A 27460-nucleotide genomic window follows, 5' to 3' on the forward strand; every position below is an offset into this window, starting at 1 on the left:
GTTGCAATATGAGTGTAAACTCAACACAACTTTCCCTCATTTTCAATTCATCAACTGTTTGACAGACAATGCTCTGCTGTGCAATCAAAAACCAGCACTGTGTATAGCACATTGGCCAAAATATATTACTTCAAACAGCATCCCAATAATGCATGCAAAGGCCCATTAATTGTTTATTTGAATCCTCATCAGCTGCATATTGGGATAATCATCCGGAGATCCATAATGGCATGGGCTGAGTAACATCGGGAAAACAATAAAAGTATATAGTGTGCAAAACTGCACTACTTGGTGGAAACAACATGTTTGTGTTATTTCTAGTTGTCATCACAAATATTTAACCAGGGTTGGGAAAAATCTGCTTTTTGCTCTTTTACTGTTAGTGTCTCCAAAAAGTAATGTTTTCTCATATTTCTCTCCAGGGGCCTCGGTCATGGTGCCTTTGGCGAAGTCTACGAAGGGCTTGCAGTGGGAATACCAGGCGAAACAAGTCCACTTCATGTGGCAGTTAAGGTGATGTCTATTCCCTTCAAAATGGTCTCCTATGTCAAATAGGTTTTCCTGAAGGTTTTGGCTCGTGAATGAAAAATACATTCTCAGGACAGAACATTAAGTAATGTTACATTCTATTTCATTTCATCTATGACCTTTTCAATGTTTTTGTATCAAAAACTAGACTCTTCCTGAGGTTTGCTCCGAACAAGATGAACTGGACTTCCTTATGGAGGCTCTAATCATCAGGTACTGGAGATTTAGTCCATTCTTCAAAATAATTCCCCACGCAAAGTCAAAATATACACGTTTTTCTTCTGTGTTTTTGTTTCTGTAGTAAGTTCAGCCATCAGAACATTGTGCGCTGTGTTGGGGTCAGTCTGCAAGCAATGCCCAGGTTCATACTGCTGGAGCTCATGACTGGGGGAGACCTGAAGACCTTCCTCAGGGAGATGAGACCTCGACTGGTGAGACATTAATTGGCTCACCATGTGGCATGTTGCAAATATAAACGATTTGCTCACCATTATTGGGAAAAGTTGCCGACACAATCTTCCACCCCCTTTTACCCGTTTACCTGGGCTGGCAGTGAATGTGTTAATGGGTTAAATGAGTTAATCAAACCTGTGTGCGAAAGCCACATGCCCAGAAAAAGTTAATGATTCAATGCCAACTTCAAGCACAGCAGGCCAAATCCAAAACCTCTTAGGCCCAAGCCACTGTGCCATCAAACTTTATTCTGAATTAAATGGACTTTCTGCTCAAGATAAATTTCCCACGAGGGGAATAAAGTTCATCTTATCTTATCTTAAATGTTTCAAAATACTTATTTGCAATCACTCATAAAAATGTTAATCAATGTGTAAATGAAATGCACTGGTATGGCCCTCTCAGGAGCAACCATCCAGCCTGACCATGGTTGACCTTCTCAATGTAGCACGAGACATCGCCAAAGGCTGCCAGTATCTGGAAGAGAACCAATTCATCCACAGGTATCCACACATTTTATAAATGCAAATGCAACACAAGTTCAAAACATTTGGCGTAGGTAAATACCGTACAGGATACGGCTGCGGTACAGAATTTGTATTCTTGAGAGCTCGAGCAGATGGGAAAAGAAAGCAATGATACCTGTACGCATATATTGTGAATATGGAATGCAAATGAGGAAGCGATCTACACAGATTGCATAAACACGAATTGTTCCTTGGTTTATTATGACTACACCTGCTCAAGTGGAACATAACAACACATTTTGCCTCTGACATTATAGCTGAGAGGACAAATAAGAAGTTTACCATCAGAAAAACCAGGTGGGGACTTTTCTTTTTATAGCTTATATACAAGGCACACACAGTACATTCCTTTTATATCCTGAAGCATTCTGTTCAGAAAACAATGAATGTAACCTGGAGTTTTTAAAGAGCCTCCTTTTAAACCCCCAAATCACTTATATGGACACCCACAAGGAAGGTCATGCATAAGTCAATACGAGGAAAGGTCAAGTTTCCTCCCACAGTCGCATCAAGACAATTGAGGTGTATTTCCCTTACAAGTCAAGTATTAGCCATTGACAAACGAGGCCTATTAAACCGTATTTGACCCAATGTGGAGCAGTAAAGTCCCATCAATCCACCTAATGGCTGCGTCTTCTCCAGGGCTCACTGACCTTCTATACGCCCATCTTTCTGCATGTATTGAAACGGGTGCTAACAACCGTCCCTCTGGATAATTACTTTTATGAAAGTGTGTTTACTTGAGTTGGATCATAGGGCAAATGAATGAGGTCAGATGGTTAAAATATCAGCCAAGCGTTTCAATCCAATGTTTCCTTTGAACGGCTTGCAGCTGACTAAAGGAATTGCAATCGCATAAGTGAATTACTGCACTGAGGGCAGTAACGTGCCGCTCAATGCAAACAAAGCTCTCTAAATAGCCCAACAACAAAACTTCAATTGCAATAACAAAGACAGTTTTCCATAATGCTGCTGGAAAATGAGCCTTTGAATTGTTCTAATTCACAGTGAGTAAAGTCTACAGCGTGAGGCCTGTTAACATTGTTTTAATAAGTGGCTGTACTCCCATTACTGTGCTGCACGCACAACGGCTCTGTGCCCTTCCCTGAAGGCTTCTACTTGCTGCCTGTGACAGCTCTTGCTGAATTCCAAGGCTTGCCCTTGCCTACCAGCAGAACCAAATCATTAGCATGACTTCTTCCAAGCCATTAAACAAGGACTACGGCACTTGCATTTGTCTACGCCAGTGTCTATTTGTGTGTATGTGACCACATGCTGTTTGTAATCAGGAAGACCTAAGGAAAGAAACATAATATGCCCCCTACGAAATAGATATACTGCCTGCTACTGAATGGGATTCTTGTTCCACCCAAAATGTAGGTAATCATGTGTAGCTGGCGTAAATCGTTTGGTAAATACATACTCATTAAAATACTTAAACTGGAGATTGCATTCCTGCTCAGCAAAGCAAAAGCCTCTTAGAGATAATTTAAGAAGGCAGATCTCGGGATATGTTGGTTTTAGTCCTTACTGAATAATTCAATACAAATTTGTTGAATCCTGTTCAATCTCTCCTGGCACAATGAAGGGATGCAACATTGCAGACCATGTCATAAAAAAGACCCTCTGTTGAAATCAGTCTGAGCTATTACTACACCCCCATTGTGTCATTTCACATCTATATTAATCAGAGGGAGGCCGTCTGAAGTACGCACATGCGGCTTACTGCTGTGATCGGTCATCTTGCTTCCAGTTGTGTGTTTTGCAGCTCTGCGCCAGCCTCATGATTTGATTCGAGTGGCGTGTCACATGCTGTTATTTTGATGTTCAATTCTGGCTATTTATTAGTCCCGGTGCCCATTTGTCTTGCCTGATGAAGAGATGTATGCACTACGCTCTTTGACGTCTTCGCTGAAGAAAGTTGCGCGTCTCGGGATTCGGTACAGTGTTTCTCTTCTCTTCCAAACCGAAGAGTATACAAAAAGTCTGTGCACTGAAATATTCGTATTCAAAAATAACAAACCCCGCTCTGTGAAAATATCACTTTTATGTATTTTCTCATCACTGTGCTCGTATATGCCGCACTTCAATCTTTTCTCAGGATGCAAGTGCGTTGAGTCATAAAAAGCAGTGCAGGAAGCTATGAGTTTTACCAGCATTGCCGATGGCAGCTTGCTAGTTACACTAAATTTCGGAACCATTGTGGGAGTATGTGTCTGTCTTTCAAGTGTGCAAGGCAAGCAAATATATAAACTACTCTGATAATCGTCTTCACAACAAGCGGTGCAACAAAGTATATTTGTTTTGAAACCTGATTCTGTGTGTGTTCAGGGACATCGCAGCTCGTAACTGCCTGCTTACGTGTAAAGGACCAGGTCGCGTGGCCAAGATTGGAGATTTTGGGATGGCGCGGGATATTTACAGGTAGGAATTATTCACAAGATGAATGATATTTCTCTGATCAATTAATGAAAATACATGCTGTAATTTTCTCCATTATTGTAGATTTGTAGAGTCATTCCTCATTGTTACCCGGTTAATAGGGAACGGGATCCCTCCGCAATAAGTGAAAAAACGCGAAGCAGCGGTTAAAGTGAAAGCTGTAGATAAGCAAACATGATAACGTTGAGGGTTTACACTTGAAATAACATTTTGTTCTAAAAGACACTAGACTGTTCAGATAATAGAACTGACAATCAACTACTACGTCTACCTTTTTTACCATGATCAGAACCATGAATTAAACAAGTCTTGCACTGAATTTCTTTTGCCTGTATATACAGGATGCACCTAAGTTGGTAACCAATAAGTAAAGGTTAACTCGAAGGGACTTCTGAACCTTTCTTCTAATCTCAGCAACCATCCACGAGCCAAGTAGCATATCATTATTCTCATCCCAAATGATTTTAATATAGCCAGTGGAGTTCCAGGGGATGCCACAAGCTCCCAATTCAGCAGGGAAATCATCCTCGCCTTTCATTTGAGAGACTGGAGCTGGGGAAAAGTGTCACAACATGCAGCTATATCATAGCAGCATTCTGCAAAAAGTCTTGGATGAGGACAGGGATGGGTCTAAAGTCACATCCAGTTAAGGCTGCTGCTCGATTGCCCCCAGGGTGCCACATTAGGCGAGCTTGATTTAATTGCTGGTGTCAGTTTTTCAGGTGCCTCGCCAAGATTTTGCTTTTATATTGCAGCCTCCAGCAGTTGTGCTCAGACTGGGCTTATCTCTGCTTTTATGTGCAGAAGAATGAGAGGGTACCTCACGCTCAGTGCCGCTTTGCTGTCTGCAACTTCTATTTGCTCTTTCATGGTGTGGCCCTTATTTGTCTGACAAGGGACATGCAAGTCCTTTTAAGGCCGTCACAGCGAGGGTGGGGATGGAGCTTAATGTCAGCTTTTTATATTCTGAGAGAAGAGCCACAGGCGCACTCACACGTGCTGGTATTCTTCACTCAAACAGCCTTGCATGCATGTTTGCACACAAGTGAAGTTAAAAACAAAAGGAAGGAAAGAAAGAAAGAACAGGTCGTCATTAGGACACAGTGGAGCAGGTGGTGAGTGTCTCTGCCTCAAATTCAAAAGGGCCAAGATTTGAATCTTGACTAAGGGACTAGGGCATTTCTCATTTTGCATTTGCTGCGCATATTGTGTGGTGCCTTTTATCTGGATACTCAGATGTTCTTCCACATAAACATAATATTTTGGGTGATCATTAGTAGGGATTTAGAGGAAAAAAAGGGCCGTCTCTGATAGAACTGAAACTTGTACATGAAATAGCAACCAGTGTAGTTAAAAAAAAAAGAACAAAAAAATGGAAAAGTATAGTGTGGTGGTTAACAATTTAACAAACAACATTATCCATACAGGCGCCGGCCTTGTAGCAGTTTAATACCGTCTTGCTGCGCAAGCACGTTCTTTTCCCTCGTCCCCAACTGTGTAACTCCCACGCTCGCAAGCTCACCTCACTTCCTGTTTACACAGCTTGCGGCAAAATAAAAGCATAAAAACAAGAGTCGGCTAGAATAAATTAAACGAAACTTGCCTGAAAGGCAGAACGGAATCATTTTAACTCAGGGCCGTGTGAAAACAACAAGTCTGCAAGCAGCACAAGCTTGACAATCTCAAACTGGCTGTGTGGTGACGTCAAAGCACTGCGCATAGTACAGAAGCCGACAAGGAGCTTATCAATTTCTGTTTTATTTTCAATATTGACTTAATAACCCTTAATATTATAGTGTGTGTGTGTGTGTGTGTGTATATGTGTATATATATATATATATATATATATATATATATATATATATATATATATATATATATATATATATATATATATATATATATATATATATATATATATATATATAAAGAGAGCAAGGGAGAGAGGGAGACATTCTTCACACAGAAAAAAGCCCGTGCTTTTTTAACAGGAATAGCAGTGTCTCTGTACTAGTTTTTATGTTGTGTTTTAAATGCCAACCCCCTTTTAACGTGGCTAATATATGTTTTTCTGCGTTTGTTTATCTTACCCTAAAAGCTTTTCTTGTACAAGTGCCCTTTGGGTGGAAGTGTACTTTATTGACAAGTGCAAACAATATTCCAAAAAATATATATATATCACCCAAGCCTCTAAGTGTTTTTAGTGAGCTTTTCTGTCATCATCAGCTTATCTTGTTAACGTCACCAAGAGTAAACACTTTAATCAATCTGTGCATCGGAGTTAAATGGCACTGACAAAATGAGCAATTGGCTCTCAGACGTGTGAAACAATGACAATGACCACTGTCATGTGCTTCACAGAGATTTTCAAAGACCATGAGAATTGTCTCTATCTTTTAATGCATTCAAGATCTGTGGACTGGTGTGATGCCATCTTTCTGGAAGGTCAAAGTCTTAGATCGCACAAGAGGGGATTGTAGATTGTAGAGCATTATTGTCACATGTATAGTACGAAATCTGACAGTGAAATTCTTACTCTTACTCACCTCAGCGAACAGAAGATGGCAGCCACGGTGGGCGCCTTCATGCTAAACATGCCTAACGTTGGAAGATGACTGTAAAACGAAAACTAAACATATTGTAGCCAAAATTCTTGATTTATTCCTAATAATTCTTGATTTACCGTTACATTTGTTAATATCTGTTGTTGGTTTGTGCTCACATCTTATACAGTTAAACCTTTGGGACTCCACACATCTCTGAGCACTTATGGGGTAGATAAAACATTTTCAGCATTTAATATCATATAATCATGATATTTTTACACATTTTGACCAAACTGTCTAAAGATAGCTAATGTTTGCCTCCTACACTGCACCGATAAAACATGAATCTCGGTCAGCACTTATGGACTTCCATGAAAACCAAATGTAAAATCTGGCTAAGGAGCAACCAATGTGAAAATGTCTAATGCAATGGGGTTGATCAAGTTGTTTTGACGGATTTAGTGAAAACGTTGTGTAATTGCAACACTGTGTGAGTGAATGGGTGTATTTTGTTGGAGCAAATTGCTTTAAAGACATATCTTTTGGGCAGTTGTTGTTTTTTCCCCTTTAGACAAAAACGTATTTAAATGTTTTTCTAAAGGTTAAGCAGTCAGAGCCACTTAAGGTTAAGCAGTCAGAGCCACTTTTAATGAATATTTGAGTAGCTTGGAGCAGTCTAAACATTTTGTTACTGTCACCTGTTGGAGTCTTTTATTCTTTTTTTTTTTTTTGCGAAAGAAGCGCTGCAAACCCATTTTCATGGAGTTGATCTATATAAGACACACCTCCCTTTGCGTGAAACGATGCAAGTAATTTAATCTTATTTTGACATTCCCACTTGGCCCAAAGATTACTTCTAAACTGGAGTGCAATTCATCCATCTTTGTATTTTCTTTTTCTTATTCGAGGTTGGGTCATGGAGTTTGCCGTTTTAGCAGGGAAGCGCTGACTTTCCTCTCCTCAGCCAATTTTTTTCATTCAGCTCTTCCAGCGGAATATCAATGTGTTACTAGGCCAGCTGGGAGAAATAGTTTCTGGGCCCTCCCCGGGGCTTCCTGGTGGGACATGCCCAGATCACCTCAGCTGGGAGGTGTTCAAGAGGCACCCTGAGCAGCACTGAGCCCCTATGGCCTATCTTCTCACCAATCACTAATAGTGAGCTCGGTCACCTTGTGGTGAAAACTAATTTCAGCCACTTCTATTTTGGACCTTTTTTTTTATCACACCCCACAGCTCATCACCATAGGTGAGGGTTGAAACATACAGGCAGTCGTCGGGTTATGTGGTACTCAACCTAGGCTGTTTTGACTTTATGACTCCTGAATCTCATTTGCCATTTTGTTTCCAGTAGCCCACCCGTGAACGATGTCTGTTTTTTTGTAATTTTTTCAGTGTCCGTTGTTAACCACTTTTTCCCCATAATGGCATCTAAAAGCAAAGCAGAATCATCTTGCGATACTGGAAAAGAAACGCCATTATGATGGAAACAAAGCTGAATATCTTCAAAAGGTCAGAGAAAGGCGAGACGCTGACCAGTATTGGGATAGTTACTTAGACATTTAGGGGTATGAAATTGTTCATACCGATTCAAGCAGAAATTTGGGTTATGTCACCAGCATGGGAATGGAATTCATTTGTAACCCGGGGATAGCCTGGTGTGCTTGGCTTTGGCCACCTTGGGGCAGTATAACACATACATAAACAATTCCATAAATTTGATGATGAAACATGAAGAAGGCCACCTGCTCAACTATGGCCTTTCGCACAATGAATTGCTGCACTCCCACGCTCAGTCCTAATGTTGAGTCTGAAGCAATTTAACAGCCCTAAAACACAATTTTGTTCAAATGAAGCCACTTTTCCTTAAAACTAAACCGCTGCTTTGTTACAACTGGCACTATGTAAAGACATTAGGTGAAAAGCAGACCAGAATGGCCGCAGTACATGTGGGGCGTGGGCAGATACAACACACATGACTTGATGCAAAAATGGGTGGGGGAAAGGGTGTGGGCAAAATGCAGAGTGACCTGGCATGCAGAAATAGGTGGGGGGGGGGGGGGGGGGTAGCTCGCTCAACTCTTTAGTGTGAGTTGGGCTTTTGGAGCCTCACTGACTCTGCTTAATGTTGGGGGGAATAAAATAAAGTTTGTGCCCCAAAAAAAGACTACACCATACTGGAGTTAGGAGATCACTGGGCACGGAAAAGAAAGGTTTTACTAAACATATTTGACACACTTTATTTATGCCACACTTTATTTATGCAAGGCCAATGTCTGCGTTCGGGTTGGAGAGGGTGATGCTGCTTTGTTGTCAAGGAATTACTGTACTATTTGCCGTAGTGTTATGAAATTCATTTGACATCAGTACTTTCAAATTCTATTAAAAGAATGCAAACCAAAGTACTGTCTGTTTCATTTGATCACATGCACTATAGAGAAATGGTGTGTGAGGCTATGTTGGCTCTTCGTTTGGCAAATTGAAAACTGCTGTGGAGCACGTTTCAAATTTCTGCATCATTCAACTATGATACTGTGTCATGTTGTGGGGTTGGGTTGGTTTTTGTTAGGATTCGGGCTTTATTGGGTCATTCTGGAAAAAAGCCATAGAACTAAATAGAAGTGCAGTGATGACCACAAGAAACACGTGGACAGAAACAATTAGTTAAGGGCACTTATTGGTCACCACATGGGACCAGGTCGACGGACACAATCAAACCAAATAAGACACTGAAACAAGGACAAGTACACATGACTAAACCAGAATCCAAACTCAAAGGTCTTTAATTTTGGTCCTTCAGGAGGTGTTGAAATGAAGACCTCTTATCAAAACAAAAACCAACTAAATCCCAGGACATGACATCCCGCCTGGGAATACCAGGTGCTGTAAGCTTCAGAATGACCTAAATAGAACCGGAATCTAAATGAAAACCCAGTCAACTCCACAACATTGCAGTACTGTATTGATTTGGAAAATGATAGCCAATTTTAATATGTATTTTACCCGGTTAGTGTGCTTTTTCTTCCTGAACCTCAGCACTGCAGATGCCACTTCATGGACAGCTTTCACCAGTGATGTGCAATGTTTGTTTTTAATATAGTTCAGCACACAGTTTTCATTTTCAGCTTTCCTCAGAAACTTTTCTTTTGTTGGACTTATCCATTATCTACCTACAGGAAATGGAATGGCTCAATAAATCTTGGTACCAGGTCTTCTAAAACAGGCACCATTATGCATATTTTGACCAATGGAAAAATTGATCCATCACTCTAAATAAAGGCCTTTCATGCTGACTTAAACATAACCCTCAGAAAAACACATTTACTCATAATTAAGTTTAAACCAAATAAATCTCCCTGGTCTGTATGATATACACACGTTTGTGTTGCACCCAGTGATAAACAGTATATTATACTAGAGTTTTTCTATTTAAAAAGAAGATAAAAACTTTTTTTATCGAATTGTATTTCAGCTAGCTGGTGTTGTCAGGTTCCCAAAAATCTGCTTGAGTCTTCAGAACAAAAATGGAAGGCCCTGCCTGCTGGGAGTGAATGGACATTGTCCTTGCATTTTACAGCTCTCAGACCAAGGCTCTCACAAGACTGCGACCTCAGGGAAAGTGAGCTAGGCCTAGGTAGAGATCAGCACGTACAGGTACATGCAGCTTTCAGAATTAGCCTGCAATGTCCATAGAAAAAGGACTTGCTGATTGACTTGCTAATCTAACCAATATGACAGATACAAAAATTGCTCAAGATAGCCACTGAAGTCTTCTTGAGGAAAGAAAGAAGGATACATTTTATTTTCAAATAGGCACTGTGCTGATCCGCATTGATGAGTGCAATCATTGTATTTGTATTATTGTTACGTTTATTAGTTATCACGTTAGTGGTAACAACGTTTAATAATAATATTAACAACACAATAACAACAATAATAGATTTTGAATGCTCTGGAAATGAAATGTTTCTTGAGTAGGCTATATTGGTGGGGTATGCAACCCCATTCGTAGAGAGCCGCATACCTGCATGTATTTTATGTTTCTTACCTACATCACACCTGAATCAAATAATCAGCTCATCGGCAAGCTCTACAGAAGCATGTTGATGATCCCGATCATTTTAATTCAGGTGTGTTATGAAAGGGAGACATCAAAAACGTGTAGGATAGCGAGGAACAGTTACCCCTGGCCTATATTAAGGTCTGGCCTATAAATGTAAGGATTCTCAAACCCTGGTGTCATATTGATGTTATTTTGAGCCATATTCGTTTTGGTAGGAATGTATACAGTATGACGTAACTGAAGGCCCAGGATTGCAAACATTAAGTAGACCTTTGAAATGTATGTAGAAACATTCATGGCTGAAATGCTGAATTTAAAAAAATTAATAAAAAAGATGAAAATCCTTCCCGGGGTGACTTGTATGAGCAGAAAGATTCGAATTTTAAATCGGAACGATATAAATGTGTGAATGTGCCTTCGGACTGAATCATGAACAGCCTATGCAGGAAATTAAACCTTGAATGGGGAACTTTTGGGTGAAAAATGTTGAATTTTAGAAAGACTGTGAATATCGTCGGGAGAAAAATGCAAGCCCCCGTTCATTGAATAAATTGAAATTTGAATGATGTGAATCGGATGGAGGAGGTGGAAGGACATGAATGCCAAAAAGGTGTATGGAATAAAAATATGAACGTTATATGTATGAGGGCATTGCATTATAATGTTTTATTTTAATTTTACAAGAGCGCCATAATCTTCAAGTTTCGAATTACATTTTGAGACCGAATGACCAAAGAGCTACAGGGTGGTCGACCCCTGCCCTTTTCATTCTTACCACTGAATTCAGTTCCCAGAATTGTCTTTATAAACCCCTGTAGCTTTAACCTCTCAACTTAGAAATGTGTTCATTCTTTTAGGAGGACACTAAGGTCAAGAATTGAGTGAGCAGACGTGGCTGTCACTCAGAAGATGCCTTGAGCACATCAAGCATAAATTAGGCTTTGACCTCAAACATTGTGAATAATTGGATAGTTTCTCCACCAACAGCAAGGATGCAGTGTTAAAAATGGATCAGATCCTGCCAACTCCTAGTGGAAAAAAAAACAAAAAATGTTATTTCCTCTTTCCCTTGATAGATTGCCATTTCTCACGGGGTACCTCACACCAAGATATCTGTAATGTGAAAAAAACGTTTGGATCAGAGCACTGATACACCCACTGACAGCACAGAATTAATTATGCATGTCAGGTTTCTTTTATCCTTTCGTTTGAGGGTGTTTCTATGGTAACGGCAAAGGAAAGTGGTTTTCATGTCATTTCTTGTATTATGATTCTGATGTCTTTTCCTGTTGGTTGCATAACTGCCTGTATATGTGTGTGTGTGTGTGTGTGTGTGCGTGCGTGTAGAGCAAGCTATTACAGAAAAGGTGGGCGTGCCATGCTCCCTGTAAAGTGGATGCCACCTGAAGCCTTCATGGAGGGCATCTTTACATCAAAAACAGATACTTGGTGAGCATCCCATCTTTTCTGCCTGATAAATAACCACAAGGCTAAACCCAGAATCACTTTCATGGCATATTCCGATGTTTTCAAATTTGCAATCGATCCTCTGCTCTCAACTGAAATGCTGATTTTGTTATGTTTTTTGTTATTTTTAATTCTTTAAACCTTGACTCTTGTAAATTCTCTCGTCCTCTATATCCAGAGCTTTGCTGGTACTCGTGATATGACTTGATTTTCCTGTGTTTTTTTTCTCTCCATGTTCGTTAGGTCATTTGGGGTCCTGCTGTGGGAGATCTTCTCGCTGGGCTACATGCCTTATCCAAGTCGTAGTAACCAAGAAGTACTGGACTTTGTAACCAACGGTGGGAGAATGGATCCACCAAAAAACTGCCCTGGGCCTGTGTATGTAAAACCCAAGACACATGCGGAATGAAACGAAATGAAAGAATTCATTTCAAAAGTCCTAGGAAAGAAAATCTATTTATTTTAGTGAGCCTTTAAATAAGAAAAAAAAAAAAGTTAATACACCAGGATGAGTGAAACTACTTGTGCTTTGCATACAAAATTGGTCTCATTTGAAAAAAGAAAAATTGCATATTTGCAAAACAGGTGTGAATTCTAATATACTGTACTGGGTGCAAGGGTGAATTGATCTTTTGGAAATGCCCAAAGAAATTATTGTGATCTTTATTTGAGGAATGCACCGAATTTCTGGCCGCTGGAAAAGGTTAAAAAAAATAAATACAAAAAAGCTTTTCGGATTTTTGGCTGAAAAACAATTAAAACCAAAATAATATGTCAAACGCATGTTATGATGGTGCAAAAGTCAGCAATTAAAACCAAAATAATATGTCTAACGCATGTTATGATGGTGCAAAAATCAGCAAAATCCCTAACGTCTCTCTGAATTTCACATTAGCACACAGGAGAAGGAGAGAAGCATTGGTGGTAGGCAACTATTAAAAAGCACTTCAGCTGGTTGAGAAAAGTGAGTACTACCAAACTTCCACCCCTTTAGTGGGACCAGGGGCGAGCTGAAAAAACGACCTGAAGAAAGATGACTGACATCACATTACACGACTATGCCGTGTTCCAGAGGCAAACTTCAAAAAAAACAAATAATACATGGACAACAATGCAATAGCCATAGAAGGCTTTTCATTTGGAAGCGAACCTGTAAGAAGAGCGGCTCACTTGAGACCAATCAACTTTGTTTTTATTACTACCACAGAGCTACCTACATTAATACATCTCCATGAGAAAAAAAATGCTGATTAAGGATGCTTGGGAACCACTAATCATTTATGCAAAACCCCAACTTTGAAGGTGTCAAAATAACAATTTATAGTGAAAGAAATCATCCCTAGGAGTCACACTGTTGCTCAACCCACACAGCGCTTATCTCAACATCTATTCCTTTGAAGCTGTTTTAGTTTTGCAGACATGGGAAATTCTGTAAAACGAAGCTGTCGCTGGGCATGTGAGTTCCCGTTAACATGAATGTCGAAGGCTGCCATATTGTGGAGAGAGGGCAAGCAAGCACACGAGCGCCCCCTGCTTCTCGATCTGATGCGCCCGCTTGACAGCAAGGCGGAGAGACCCGGCAATCCAAAGTGGCAATCTGCCCCGAAATTTGCCACCTCATTGTCATTCCCTCCTCGCCTGCCGGCGACAACAGAGGCGGGCCACCCTGTGAGAGCTTGGCTTCCATGTGCGCCACAATGCTTGTCATGCAAGTCGTAGTACACACAGCCCGTAATTTAAACTTGTAACCTTCTAAGCCTTCATATAACCGCAAGGACTCACCGTTGTGATTCTCCCCATCTCCCCTCACGATCGTTGTAAAACGCGCTCCTGGCGCTTGATAAGGATCTGTAATATCCAACCTGTCCATCTTGCACATGTAATGTATCTAATGATGTGCTTTTCATAAAAGCGAGTTGAGAATATACTTGGATAGATTGTTGACAAGTAAACATCAAAACTGCTCTGCATTGTAAAACCTTCACCAGCCACCGCTACTGTCCTGCCAGCACGGCAGTATATACAACGGTACGTCACGGTCACAGAAGTTTTACAACACCTTAAGAGCCTCATTTCCTCTTGAGAAGATGGAACGCACGTTTCATACACACTTTGAGACTGTTTAAAGAAGCCTTTACAATAATATTTCATTTTTATTTGATGAATTCATTGCCAAAAATTGGGAGTTTTGACACAAGGGGTCCAGTAACCCCCCTGCTCCAGGAGGAATGCCTTTGTTCTCTGTTATCTGACTTACAAGTTAAGAAATTAATAAAAAGTAAATGACGGCTCAATGGTCACATCTCAAAATAGGATAGTTGAAATTCTATAATACTTTTCACTAACTGTGTGAGCGTTTTTTCTGTGGAATTCAACACCATACCATACCATGCCATGCCACATCATTTCGATAACACACGGGTGTCAAACTCAAGGCCCAGGGGCCAGATCCGTCCCGCCACATCATTTTATGTGACCCATGAAATGTTAATTATGATTTCAAATTTCTGGCTAAAATACCAAATTTGCATCTTCCTTCAACTTTTACAAATTTTTGTTCATTACCAATACCCCATTTTAACAGATTTAGCTGCCTCTGATTTAAAAATGTGTAAAAATGTATTTGATGCTCACGATAAAAATGAGTTTGACGTCTCTGCGATAACACATTAACAGACAAGAAAAGTTGACTTCAAAGTGAGGTACAGACTAACAATAATTACAAGGCATCATTAAAAGCACACAAAATAAAATAGCAAAAATATGCCCTAAGGCATGGGCAAAGTATGGGCGGAGGCCACGTCCAGCATACTTAGAGACTCTGGCCACCCCTCTCATTCTTTACAGTATGAGATAGTAATTGAATTCTTAAAACAGCAGTTTATTTTTCTTTAAAAACAGAGCTTTTATTTTGATATACAGTGCACAAAGTAGGAGCTAGAAGCAAACAAAAGCAAAGACATTTTGAAGTAGCATTGCCAATTAATTTGGCAACATTGTTGGTATATTTAGTGATTTATTGTATTATTATTATTATTATTATTATTATTATTATTATTATTATTATTATTATTATTATTATTGTTATCTTATTGTTATTAATCCATTGGGGAAAAACTGAGATTTGCCTTGATTATGACTTTGCAGTCACAACTCAGCTAACGCTGTATGAATTTGTTGCAGTGCACTGATAAAAAAAAAAAAGAAAAAGAAAAAACAAACACTGTCTTTTTTGAACACTGATCATATCATGTCATTTAACTGTGTTTCAGTTTAGACAGTTTTTTACTATGGACAGCAGGAGGTGCCGCATTTACCATTGTCCGTAGCTATAACAAATATGGCAGCCCCCCATGTATTATAATTGAATGATACGATTATACGTACAATTATATTTAAAACATACTTTTGTTCATTAAGAACACATTTATTTGCAAAATTTTGAAATTTATATCAATATAATGTATTCCCTTTTAATGAAAATTGGTCTAAATCTTACACATTGTCATATTAAAGTTTTAAGGGACAAAATTAAGGTTAGCCTAATCCAGTGCTTCTCAAATACTGGGGCGCCCCCCCCCCCCCCCCCCCCCCCCCCCGTGATGCTGGGGGGGCGCGGATGATCCCAGGAAAAAGGCTTTGTTTTTGTCATGTGGAATGTAATCGCAATAAAGTAATAATTTTTATCATTTTCTTTTAGTTTCAGGCACTTTGGTGCACTTGCTTCTTTTTTTTCCGTTTTAGACTAAGCTGTAAACCGTATAAACACGATAAAAATAATAGTTGTTGAAAGCGTTTTTTTGTTGGTAATATTAAAACGGATACATGTGTTGGTATATTTTAACAATTTTCATCAATAATAATCTTATTTATATTCAGTGCATCGACTGGGGGGGCGCGAACAGTTTTCTCTTTTCTGGGGGGGCCTGGCAAAATATAGTGGCCTAATCCAACCAATAAACATGAGATTTGTCAGAGCAAAATACAGACACACACACATCCACTTACTAATTTTTCTCGGCTCGCTTCCGTGTGTATTGAGAAGATGGTTAAGTGAAAACTCCCACACTTGCCTTTAAAGTTGAAAGCAGTTCTTACTAATTATGAGAATGTGCAAAGCCGTTAGAACTCTGTGAACACATGTCAGTGTTAATGGCTCACTTGACCAAGTTCTGTATGAAAGAGACAGGCAAAATAAAATTTAGCTCGAATGCTATGCTTGTATTCTCCCAATTTCCTATGAAAGCGAATGATTGCATCATACTGTTAGAGATCTCTACGGCGTCCAAAGATTCCTTAGCCATTCTGCTTTTGCAGATTGGCATCCCCAAAAGTCGGTTAGTACTCAAGGCCTATTCCCATGTCCAGCACAAAGCACAGTCTTTGTGCATGTGTGGAGTTTTTGTTTTTTTGGCAATTTTGTAGATAGCCACAAGTAGAAATAGCCATTGGCATTGTTGTGGGAGTGTACACCAGCGATTCCTAGCAAATGAAAGCAGCTGCCCTCTTTTTTTAAAAAATATTAGTGCTGCTGAGGCGCATGGTCTACATGGTGGACATTAGGGAATAAATACGTTTGCCGATGATGTAAAGTTGCCGGCCGCAAAAACTTCCACCCCAGATCGTGTGTATCACAACCACCACACACACAAACACATTAATTGTGCTTTGATCTGGGACGTCGTTTAAAAAATATATACTGTACTGAATAACCAACAATAAAGATGCTACTAATGTATTGTATTACTTTATGTAAATCATTTTATTTTTACAATGACTCAGAAAGTTCCATGCATACTGTTGTCATATAAAAGATGACATACTTTATCAATGAAATTTGATAGCACCAACTGCACACCTCAGGGGTCCCCAACATTTTTATCACCGTGGACCAGTCAACGCGGTCTAATATAAGCTCATCATTAACAGCAAACTAATGGAGGCCTTAACTTCTCTCTTTGATATTGGGAGTCTCGAAAATACTTTTGAGGCTACTGTCATTTGTGAGCTTATCTAGTTTGGTAACAAAAATGTCGAGGATACATCCCTTGTCACTTTGTGGGTCTTTTTTGGCTATGAAGAAGCGCTCAAAGTCCTTACCACAAAGCATTATTTAACATCGGACTCCTGCTATTGACCGTCAAGAGCTGCCTTTTTCTTTGAAGTTGTAGGCTCATCACCTATCTCTTGAAAGGAAGACTGTTTCATTTCTGGAATACTTTTGCTACAATTCTGACCCCATACACGCCATCCTTCCTCAATGCAAAATGTAATATCAAAAGTGGCCAGAGGTGGTGCCAAAAAACAAAGCTTAAGCCAAACAAAACACGAATAAAGCACAGATCTTTAACTGTTAAAGATTAAACTAAATCAACTGAAAGCAACTGGTGTAGCTCACAATCCGTCTGGATTATTTCATCTTTGTCAAAATTTGGACCTGATTTCACCTGGTCCAAAGTGTAGTCTGTCACCAAATTGTCAGGTGCGTCAGGGCCATATATAGGAAAATACTCTCAGTCTGCTGGCACACCTAGCAAGAAGCAACTTCAGCCAAATTCCTAAACATGGTAAATTAGACAAGAAAATCAAGCCAGTTTTTACACCAAGTACTCATGTGCACGTCTTCAGAAATAAGGCCCTGAGAGTGCAGTGTTCTCATGAGTGAAGAGGTACTTTGCACTTGATACTAAAAGCACTTGTAAGCCTATTGAGGGCGACAGAGAAGCTATTACTATTTCGGGATTGTTTGCTCCCAAGCTCTCTGTCTTCTCATTTTTTTTATACTTGCCGCAGCCATCCAACATTAAGGACTTGGACAAAATCATCTGAAGCAACATAGTGGTGGGAACACAGTGGATGGACAGACACTGATTGACTAATGGACTTTTAGTCCTCATTTCACCTCATTATGCCCGTTAGAATATTCTTAAGAGATGATTATATGGGAAAATTTTAAATATTCAATATCAATGCCAGATGTCACAATTTGACAGTGTGGTGACTGCAGAGTTCATCTGCAATCTGAGAGAAGTCAATTGAATGAAATAATAGGACCAGGCAGACATTATTGATGTCCTTGAGAACATATTAACTGTTCCATTACTGAAGATGGGCTTCATCGAAAAGAATTGTACTGGCTTGGAGAAATGTATATACAGACTTTTAAATGAGGGCAAAAAAATAGAGACTTAGACTTATTAGTGAAAAGACTTTTAACGTTCAGCGGCATGGACGAGAATGTTCATCATGTAAAATATTTTTTTTAAGTGAATAGAAGATGACACTCATGGGCAGTGCTCCTCTTAATTACACTATATGCCAATCGAGCGCTGTCTTAATATACCTGAACGCAAACTGTTACTTTGCCATCACATTTCAACTGTTTTGGTTCATGTTTTATCAAAGGGAAGGACTGTTGGGATGTTTCAGATGCTCTTAAAAAAAAAAAAAGGAATGTGTCAATGTGTATAACTGCGAGGATTTTTCTCCTTTTGTCCAAAATAGCTTGGTGTCACTGAAAAGACCTACCGGTATTTTCAAACAGTCATTACTAAAGAGTAAGGTAGAATCTTACTTTCTTTTTCTAGGTAAAGATTGGAATGCAATCTTTCATATGGTACGAAAAAAGTCGACACAGTATTGCAATCCAACAATCTGTCGACCTTGAAAGATGTGTCAAAATGCTGGAAATTGGCTGGCACTAGGGGTTGCCTTTCCAGATAATGCTTGGCACGAAAAGAGTTAATTAGGATTAAAAAAATCTGGGCAGTGGGTGAGTTGAAATGAATATACTGTAATCAGCTTTAAGCTATTGCAATAAACAAACACTGAAAACACATTTTTTGTGAGACTGTTTGGAATTAATTCATTTTCGATTGCCATGAGCAATTCCCCATCTTAATTAACAAATTCCTTTAGTTTAGTGGGTAACTATCCATGGAAAAGAAGGGACTTGAACTAATTCTTGTTTATTTCTGATTGGGATTTAAGTACCAGTACTTAAAAAAAAGCCTTTTCTCTGCCCCATGTGTTTTTTAACTAGATAAGCCTTTATGCAGAACCTTCATGTGGTTACAGGAATTTTTGCTGCTGTTTGCATTAACTCTATAAGAAATCTATCCATTTTTGTCCCAACAGGTACCGTATCATGACTCAAAGTTGGCAGCACCAACCTGAGGACAGGCCCAACTTCTCAACCATCCTAGAGAGAATTGACTACTGCCTGCAGGTGATGAAATAGATCATCTTGGTTCTAAATGAATCCTGGGATTTAATTTGAATTTATCCATAATAGTCTTTCTTGTTTTCATTGGATGATGTCATCGTTCTTGAATTGAAAAGCGAAAACCGGAAACAGCAGAATAAAGTATCGAATGGTCTTCCTTTTGGAAAGAATATAAGGAAGCTATAAATATACAAGTAATAGATCATTTTAGTGATAGTAAAATAGATCCTTAAATAGTGGCCTCCATCAAAAAAATGCGGGGCCCCAATTAGTCATTGTCCACTTGGCTCCAAAAAGGCTGCACCCCAGTGCACACCTCCTGTTTTATACCCTCAAGATAAGCATTTTAGGTGGTGCCTCAAGGTGCCTGTTATTACCTTTGCTAAGACTTCATTAATACAGCACACAACGCCTACAGAGCTGACATAGCAAGAGTAAAATAAAGGTTACGGTGAGGAGAAAGTGCTGCACAATTCAGCACATTGCATTCTGGGTGAAACTTTTTGCTGAACATCTCCACAATGACTCAAAAAGAAAAACCAATTGGAGGGGGAAAAAACAACTATAAAGAAGAATATGATGTCCGCCAACAAGAAAAAAAAGCACACTTCTCTGGGAGTGGGAGAAAGGCAGTGAGAAGCTAGACAAAAAGCTTTTTGGGAAGATTTAATCCGCGAGGGGCATGCATAAGCCATCAGAAAACTGATAAAGAAAGGAAGTGACAAAAGCCCTCAATACATTATTAATTTTTCACCGCTTACATTGGGTTCTAATTTGTGGTTTATGGTAGCATTAATAATCACCCTGGACTGTTTCGCCTTTCTATTACATACAAAATAAAATATTTAGTATTTTAATTATTTGTAGGCAAAATCTTTTTTGTAGCAAGTGTATAAATGCCCCCTGTTGCCACATGTAGCATACGTGTAAGACATATTTCGTATGACTCATTTTCAAAGCTAGCAATTGCAGTTGCATAGTAGCCAACATTAGATTACATTACAGTTAAACTGGGTGAAAACATAGGGTGGGTACAGTGCCTTGCGAAAGTAGTAGCACCCCTTGAACTTTTTAAATTTGTATCATTTCAGGTTTCAAAACAAAGACTATTTTTTCCTCAGAAATAACACTAAGTACTATAAAATTAAGATATTTTAATTATTACAAATACATTGAAAAGTAGTATGTGTGAATTTGGGCAACCGGTTGACTTTACAATTCACCCTAAAGATTTCTGTATGATCCGATGTTGATCTAAATGACTGTCGCATTTTCTGCACTATAAGGCGCACCGGATTATAAGGCGCATCCTCAGTTAATGACGTATTTTAAAACCTTTTCCATATATAAGGCGCACCGGATTATAAGGCGCACCTTCAATTAATGACATATTTTAAAACTTTTTCAATCACACTATAGTAATACTCAAAGTAAAAACAATAATAACTCGAATAATAACGCTAAACTCTCAATAACATAATAACTCAATGTCAATTTGACCAACCTTGTTCAACTGTAAACACACAAAAGAAACAGGTAAAGCTTACTTTATCAGTTCATTCCTCATCTACGAATCCCAATCTCAATATTGATCCATATATAAGGTGCACCTGATTATAAGGCGCACCATCAGCTTTTTACAAAAAAAATTAAGGCTTTTAGGTGCACCTTATAGTGCAGAAACTACGGTAATTTTGAAAGAAAACTTGTTTGAGTTTACAATAGACCTGATACTAGGTTTACATTCCAACAAGACAATGATCCTAAACATAAAGCAAAATCTACAATGGAGGGCTTCAAAACTAAAAGGTGTCAAACTGGCCAAGTCAAAGTCCAAACCTGAATCCAGTTAAGAATCTTTAGAAAGATTTGAAAACGTTCAAACACTTTCCATCAAATCCATCTGATCCGGAGCCATTTTGCTAGGAAGAATGGGCAAACCGACGAAAGGGCAAACCTTTCATTCTCTAGCTGTGCGAAACTGATGAGACACACCCCAAGAGACTTGCATCTGTAATCACAGTAAAGTATGGACTTGGGGGAGGTGAACATTTTTGCATGTCCCAATTTTCTGATTTTTATTTATGAAAAGAGAAGTTTCACATATTGAATGAATTGCCTTTCAGTTCACAAAAAAAATAATACTTGTGTTTCAAAGATAAAATGTGGCAAAAGGTTCGAAGGGGGTCTGTCAAAAATTGTTGCTCTTTCAGTGTAATTATTAACAATCTCATTTAAATGTTGTAGGACCCTGACGTGGTGACCATGCCCTTGCCTGTGGAGTACGGGCCTGTCCAGGAGGACGAGGAGTGTGCACCTGTGCACCATGACAAAACGTCAGGGTCTACCGTGCTGGTAAATGCTCAAGTGCCTGACGGGGAACATGCGCAGCCACATCCACGTTACCACTTAGAGGAGAGCCACAGAGGAGCCGAGCACACAAGCGGGACGAGCGCGGCGTCCGAGGCCAAAGCACAGACGTCGTCCCAGCCCCATGCTTACCTCCTTCAGCACCAGCAACCTCACACGCAGACCTCCGCGACGACGACGACGACGACGACCACTGTCACCTCTGCAGCGACCTCCACTCTCACTGCCAAGGGGCCCACCCAGCCGGGACCCGAGGGGGGCCACGTCAACCTGGCATTCAACCAGGGTCACCCAGTAGAAAAGGAGAGCCACAATGGGAAAAGCAGCAGTCTCTGGAACCCCACCTATGGATCCTGGTTCCTGCAACAGCTTCAGAGGAAGCAGCAGCAGAGGCAAGCGGGCGTGGGTGGGGTTTTGGGTGTGGGCGGCACCAGCGGCAGGGTACCCGGAGAAGGACAGGAGCATGTGGGACGAACTGTGGCCGAGGTGGCCGGTTCAATGGGGCTCCAGCATAAGTTTCAACATCAGCACCAACTTCAGATGTTGCACCATAAGCAGCAGCAGCAGCAGGGTCTTTGCAGGCCCCTGTTAGCACCTCCCCCACCAGCCACCCAATCCCCCCTTCTCTTAGATTCAGGCACTCTGCCACCCGGCCCCTTGTACAGACTGAGACGCTTCCCTTGCGGGAGCATCGGCTACGGCTACCAAGAGCAAGGTATGCCTGTGGAGGCCAGTACCCAGAGCGCGTCTGCAGCCCACCAGAGGGCTCCCGCATCGGTGTCACTGGGTCGGTCGGGGTTATCAGAGGACAGCCGACCGCTGTTAGTCACCATGGGGACGGTGCAGGACACCCGGCTGCCCAGAATGGAGGGTCACAACGCAACTGTGCTTTAGCCTGCAGGCCTGTGCGGTTCAATTCCCTCCCCGTCTCTGGCGACTGTGTGAAGGACTACACTACGGCAAATCTTACCCTCATCTGGATTCTCCCTGCGGTTTGGAAACAACCATTTAACCATGAGCAAGAGCTCAATCCGCGAAGCTTTTATTAGGAGAAACCCGTCAAGTGTGAAATCCCCAATTGAACATTAAAGCACATCAGAGAACACTGGATGACAAATTGAATTCAAAGGCTAGTTTTTGAGTCCAGAAAATGTATTTTTTCACCGTAAAGGGAGCATGACTGAGACCTCACAGAAGGGAGTTTATAACAAATATTTAAAGTAAAGGTTTTTCTGCATCACTAACTGGTGGCTCGGGCGCCACCACAATGGACGATTATTCTGATTTAAACCTCGACAGTTACGACGACTGCAGACTTCACAAACTCTGATGACTGAAGAGACCAATTTTAAAGTTGCTGCTGCCAGCCTCATGTTTCATTTCTATTGCGGGACTCTGAAATTGCTCACATCATTCACATAGAAAAAAAAAAAAGCTTGGCAGTTGTCTTCTAATTTTTGTGAATCATATGTTGGATTTACAAAGACATTTCTAATGAAAGGAAAACAAAAAATGTGATTGTTGATGTTTTGCTTGCCTGCTTGTTTATTTATTCGTTTGTTTATTTATTATTTGGATGTGCCTCTATAAATGATCAATGAACGGGCTCAAAATACAAGTAAACTTACCCTGCGTCATTTTAGTCTCACTCCGTGTTTTAAGCTGTTTGAAATGAACAACATATCAAGTGAAAAAAAACTATAAACTCTTCAAAGTTCAACAAACAATAATCGCACAAAAAAACCTCCCGTATTTATTCTGGTGCCCTCTTATAGTGGATGCATAAACAAAGAAGCCGATGCAGGTGAACCAGAGATTTATTAACAGGCACCCTCAGCAACAATCTGTTTTGTGCTTTCTCGCTGCTTGACTTGAAATAAGTCACCGCTACTGCTGTAAAATTCCAGCAAACTGGCATCTTGTGCTCATGACCTCATTGTGTTGAAGACAGCAAGCTCTTGTTTTGTTTTTTTTGTTTTTTGCAGTTTTTAAAAAATAAAAACGCTCTTTCCGTTTTTTTGTTTTTTTGTCTGTGGTTGTAGAAACGTAGTGGATTTTGCTGAATCAATGTGAATCTTCAAATTTGTTATCTCAAAACACCCCAACATTTATATACAATTCTTTTTGTATTTTGTTTTTATGACTGATGATTGTTGTGGAATACAAATAAGTATGAATGCAGAAACTGCTTTTGCTCCCTCTGTTCAAACACTTAAAATCCGAGTTTCCTGTTCCATTTCGGATCTGCCAAATAGAGCCGCAAGTCGTTGGTTTCAGCGACTGACAATGTTTGTCACTTTTAATATACGTTGTTTGACTGTGTTTGGCAAGCGCGTCAGTCCATCTGTTGCAAAGCAACGGCACGATGTCGCATGTCAAGGAGCAGATAGTATGTCTGTAGGTGTATCACTTCTATCCACTTTGTGATCTCTGTAGCCCGTCCATCATCCTTTATTGTACAAAGACAGACTGAACTGCAACTGTAAGTACTGTAATGAAAGAGTATTGTACTATGGCTCTGGTAAATGCTGTACATTGCCCTCGGGAAGACATTCGCCAAAATTAATAAATTGCTATATAATTATATTTCTGCTGAATTTTTTCATGTGAAAATAAATGTCACGGCAGTTTTTAGTAGTAATGAATAACTAATTACATTATGTAGTGACACCTAAGGAAGACTGCATCATATAATTCCTATGAGTGATTCAGTCCATCCTGGCCAAGATTTTAAATGGGTCCAGAGGCAATAAATATATTGAATCAAAAAAAAAAAAAAACCTCTCCAATGCGACGATTAGACTACACATAACTCCTTGTGCGCAGGTGTCGCACTCAAGGCCCGGGGTCATTTTATGCTGATTTGACTTCAAGTTTTTGGCTAAATTGTCTTCAAAAAACTAACAATTTTTTGTTCCCAATCTGTATTTTGAACAGTATTTATCGGCCTCTGACTTCAAAACGAGGTAAGTGTCTGACAAACTCTTTCAGTGCCATGGACGAGAATTTTCGTCTTGTAAAATCCTTAGGTTGTGTGCCGGTCACAAGAATTCTTATCACCTATTTTTTCTTTAATGAATGGATAGATGACGCTTGTGGCCAGCACTCCTCTTAATATTATGCCAGTCAAGCACTGTTGTAATATATGTATATTACAACAGTGCTTGATTGATTGAAAACTTATTTTGCCAAAATGCATTTTCACTATTTTTGTTCATGTTTTGAAGGGAAGGACTGTTGAGATGTTTCAGATGCTACTAAAAGAATATATATTTGTGTCAAAGTCATATACAGAAAACACGTCTTTTCACATTAAAAAAAATGTTTTGTCCAAAATAGCTTTCAAATCATTCTCAAACACTGATTATACAAAAGAATGAAATAAGATAAGAATCTTACTCTCATTTTCTAGGTAAAGAATGGAATCCAATCTTTCATATGGTACCACCAATGTCTACATAGTAATTCAACACAATATTCTGTTGGCCTTGAAGGCTGCAGCAAAATGCTTGAAATTGTTTGGTACTCTAGGTTGCCTTTTCAGATAATGCTTGGCACTGAAAGAGTTCAAATGTATTGCAGCTCTCTGACAGAAACTAGAACTACAATGCGGCCCATAATAAAGACGAGTTTTAGACACCTGCTTTGATTCTACAATACAGGTTTTTGTTTTGTTTTTTTTATTCCCAATCTGTCTTTTGAACAGTTTTTACCAGCCTCTGGTTTCAAAACTAGGTAAGTATATGACAAACACACTTAAAATTTATTTGGCTCTCTGACAGGATCTATAACTACCATGTGGCCCACGATAAAAATGAGTTTGAATGCTAGAGCATTGTGGCTTACATGCCAAAGTCACCATGTAAATTTTCTACCTGGATTAGTGTGAAACCTTGCAAAATGGGGGTCATCCATCATTTTTGTTGAGGGAGGATAACATGGATTGCGCAACATTTTGCATAAGCAATTGTTTCATTTGAAATCCAGTTCTTCCAGCTATGGAGCTGCCAAAGAGATGTTGTTTGAGCACTGTACCATTTGCCAAGGGTAATATCAAATCTGTATATTTGTACAAGTCTTTTACATATACTGTGATCGATAATAGGAAAAGAACATTGAAAAATAATCATTTATGTTGCCTTTCCCACCTACTGCCCAAAGTCAGCTGGGATAGGCCCCAGCAAGCCTGCAAACCTTGTGAGGATAAGCGGCTAGATAAAATGGATGGATGGATGGATGGATGGATGGATGGATGGATGGATGGATGGATGGGTGGATGGATGGATGGATGTTTTACATGTGAAAATGTTTCCTGTGCTGAAACAGCTAAAAATCTCATTTAAAACGCAAAATGAATTTTGAAGAAAAGCACAGTTCTTTCGCGGACCTTCACAGCAAATGTGTTGCACTATTTACAAAAAAATCTCAGAAATAACTGCTTTGCTTTCTGCCTGTGTGAATGGAAAAGGCTGCATCATTCTCAAACTTGCTCAAAGATCCCTCTGCTGCAAAAATATATTGAGACTCGCTCCAGTGATATCAATTGGAAACACAACAAGACAGACCTCTGATTATTTTCAAGATTTACCTTTCTAAATCATTGGTTGTTCAGGTCAGCAATTTGAGTTAAATATATCATGTAGCTGACAGTGATAAATTAAGAAGTGAAATGTAATTGTAGGATTTACAGAATGTGTGCAAATAGTTTAAGAAAAACTAGGCAGGGTTATAAATTGGGGTCTCCTTGTTTTATTGATGTGAACCCTTTAGCATTCATTATTGCAACACAAAATTTGTTTGGTAAGCTCATTAAGAAGCAAATACACAGATGAAGCAATTTGCAAGAAAGGGGATTCAAGGTGACCAATTGTTTTTCTTCTTTGCAACTTCTCAGAAGAGAGGCAACATGAGCGCTCCAAAAAAAATCTATTGTGGTTAGCACAACCACCTCATTTAAGAAGCCGCAGGTTGAGCTCCAGCCGTCCAGTTTGGAGGTTGCATCTTCTTCCCGTGCCCATGTGGGCTTCCGCTCACATTCCCCAAAACAGGCATGATAGGTATGTGGACACAAATTACCCTTAGGTGTGTTTGTGAGTGTGAAAGGTTGTCAATGTGTGTCGTGCGATTGGCTGGCAACCAGTTCAGGGTGTCCCCTGGCTACAGGATGGATGGATGGATGGATGGATGGATGGATGGATGGATGGATGGATGGATGGATGGATGGATGGATAGATGGATGGATGGATGGATGGATGGATGGATGGATGGATGGATGGATGGATGGATGGATGGATGGATGGATGGACGGACGGACGGACATGGACCGGTTGCTGCAGACCACTGTCATAAGGGTTCTGGGAGAGGAACAATAAGGAAAACAATTTTTGCGCTCGATGAAAATCATTTGGTTTGTTTACATAAATGATGAGAAAAATCTGAATAATCACTCTTTAATTCTAGCCCAGATGAAGAACGTATCTTTATTGTATACATACTCATTTAATGTGAGCAAGAGGGTTGCAAAATATGCTGCTTTTGTTTTGCATTTTGAGGTGGGATTCTAAATAATTATCATCGATAAAAAAAATTGATAAATATCAACGTCCTCACTGCTAGCGTATAAATTATAATGATTTACTTAGTCAATCGTGATCGCAATACAGTAACCCTTGGAGCCTTACATCCGCGCAACTATGTCGTCGCCTTGTGGTCATGGACTTTACATGACACAGGAATGACTTTGTACTTAATTAGGACCAATTCATACCCGCTCTTAATTCGCTTTAAACATTAAAAGGCGTTACACGGAGTCTGCGGTTTTATCGTAGTTTGTTTTTTCACA

At 39.7% G+C, this 27460-nt stretch overlaps 1 protein-coding gene across 1 annotated transcript in view; it reads left to right on the forward strand.

Annotated features, from left to right (window-relative positions):
* Positions 1-24204, forward strand: part of alk (ALK receptor tyrosine kinase) — a 229022-nt gene extending 204818 nt beyond the window's left edge. The window contains exons 21-29 of the mRNA XM_088433659.1: positions 423-513; positions 677-741; positions 830-959; positions 1387-1484; positions 3840-3932; positions 11904-12005; positions 12267-12401; positions 19161-19251; positions 21496-24204. Coding sequence (XP_088289785.1) covers positions 423-513; positions 677-741; positions 830-959; positions 1387-1484; positions 3840-3932; positions 11904-12005; positions 12267-12401; positions 19161-19251; positions 21496-22512 — 1822 coding nt within the window. The 3' untranslated portion in view covers positions 22513-24204. The remainder of the gene's footprint in view (positions 1-422; positions 514-676; positions 742-829; positions 960-1386; positions 1485-3839; positions 3933-11903; positions 12006-12266; positions 12402-19160; positions 19252-21495) is intronic.
* Positions 24205-27460: the final 3256 nt, after the last annotated feature.

Source organism: Hippichthys cyanospilos, chromosome 14 (genome assembly GCF_059441005.1).
Source record: "Hippichthys cyanospilos isolate Australia breed blue-spotted pipefish chromosome 14, RoL_Hcya_1.0, whole genome shotgun sequence".
Lineage (NCBI taxonomy): Eukaryota > Metazoa > Chordata > Actinopteri > Syngnathiformes > Syngnathidae > Hippichthys > Hippichthys cyanospilos.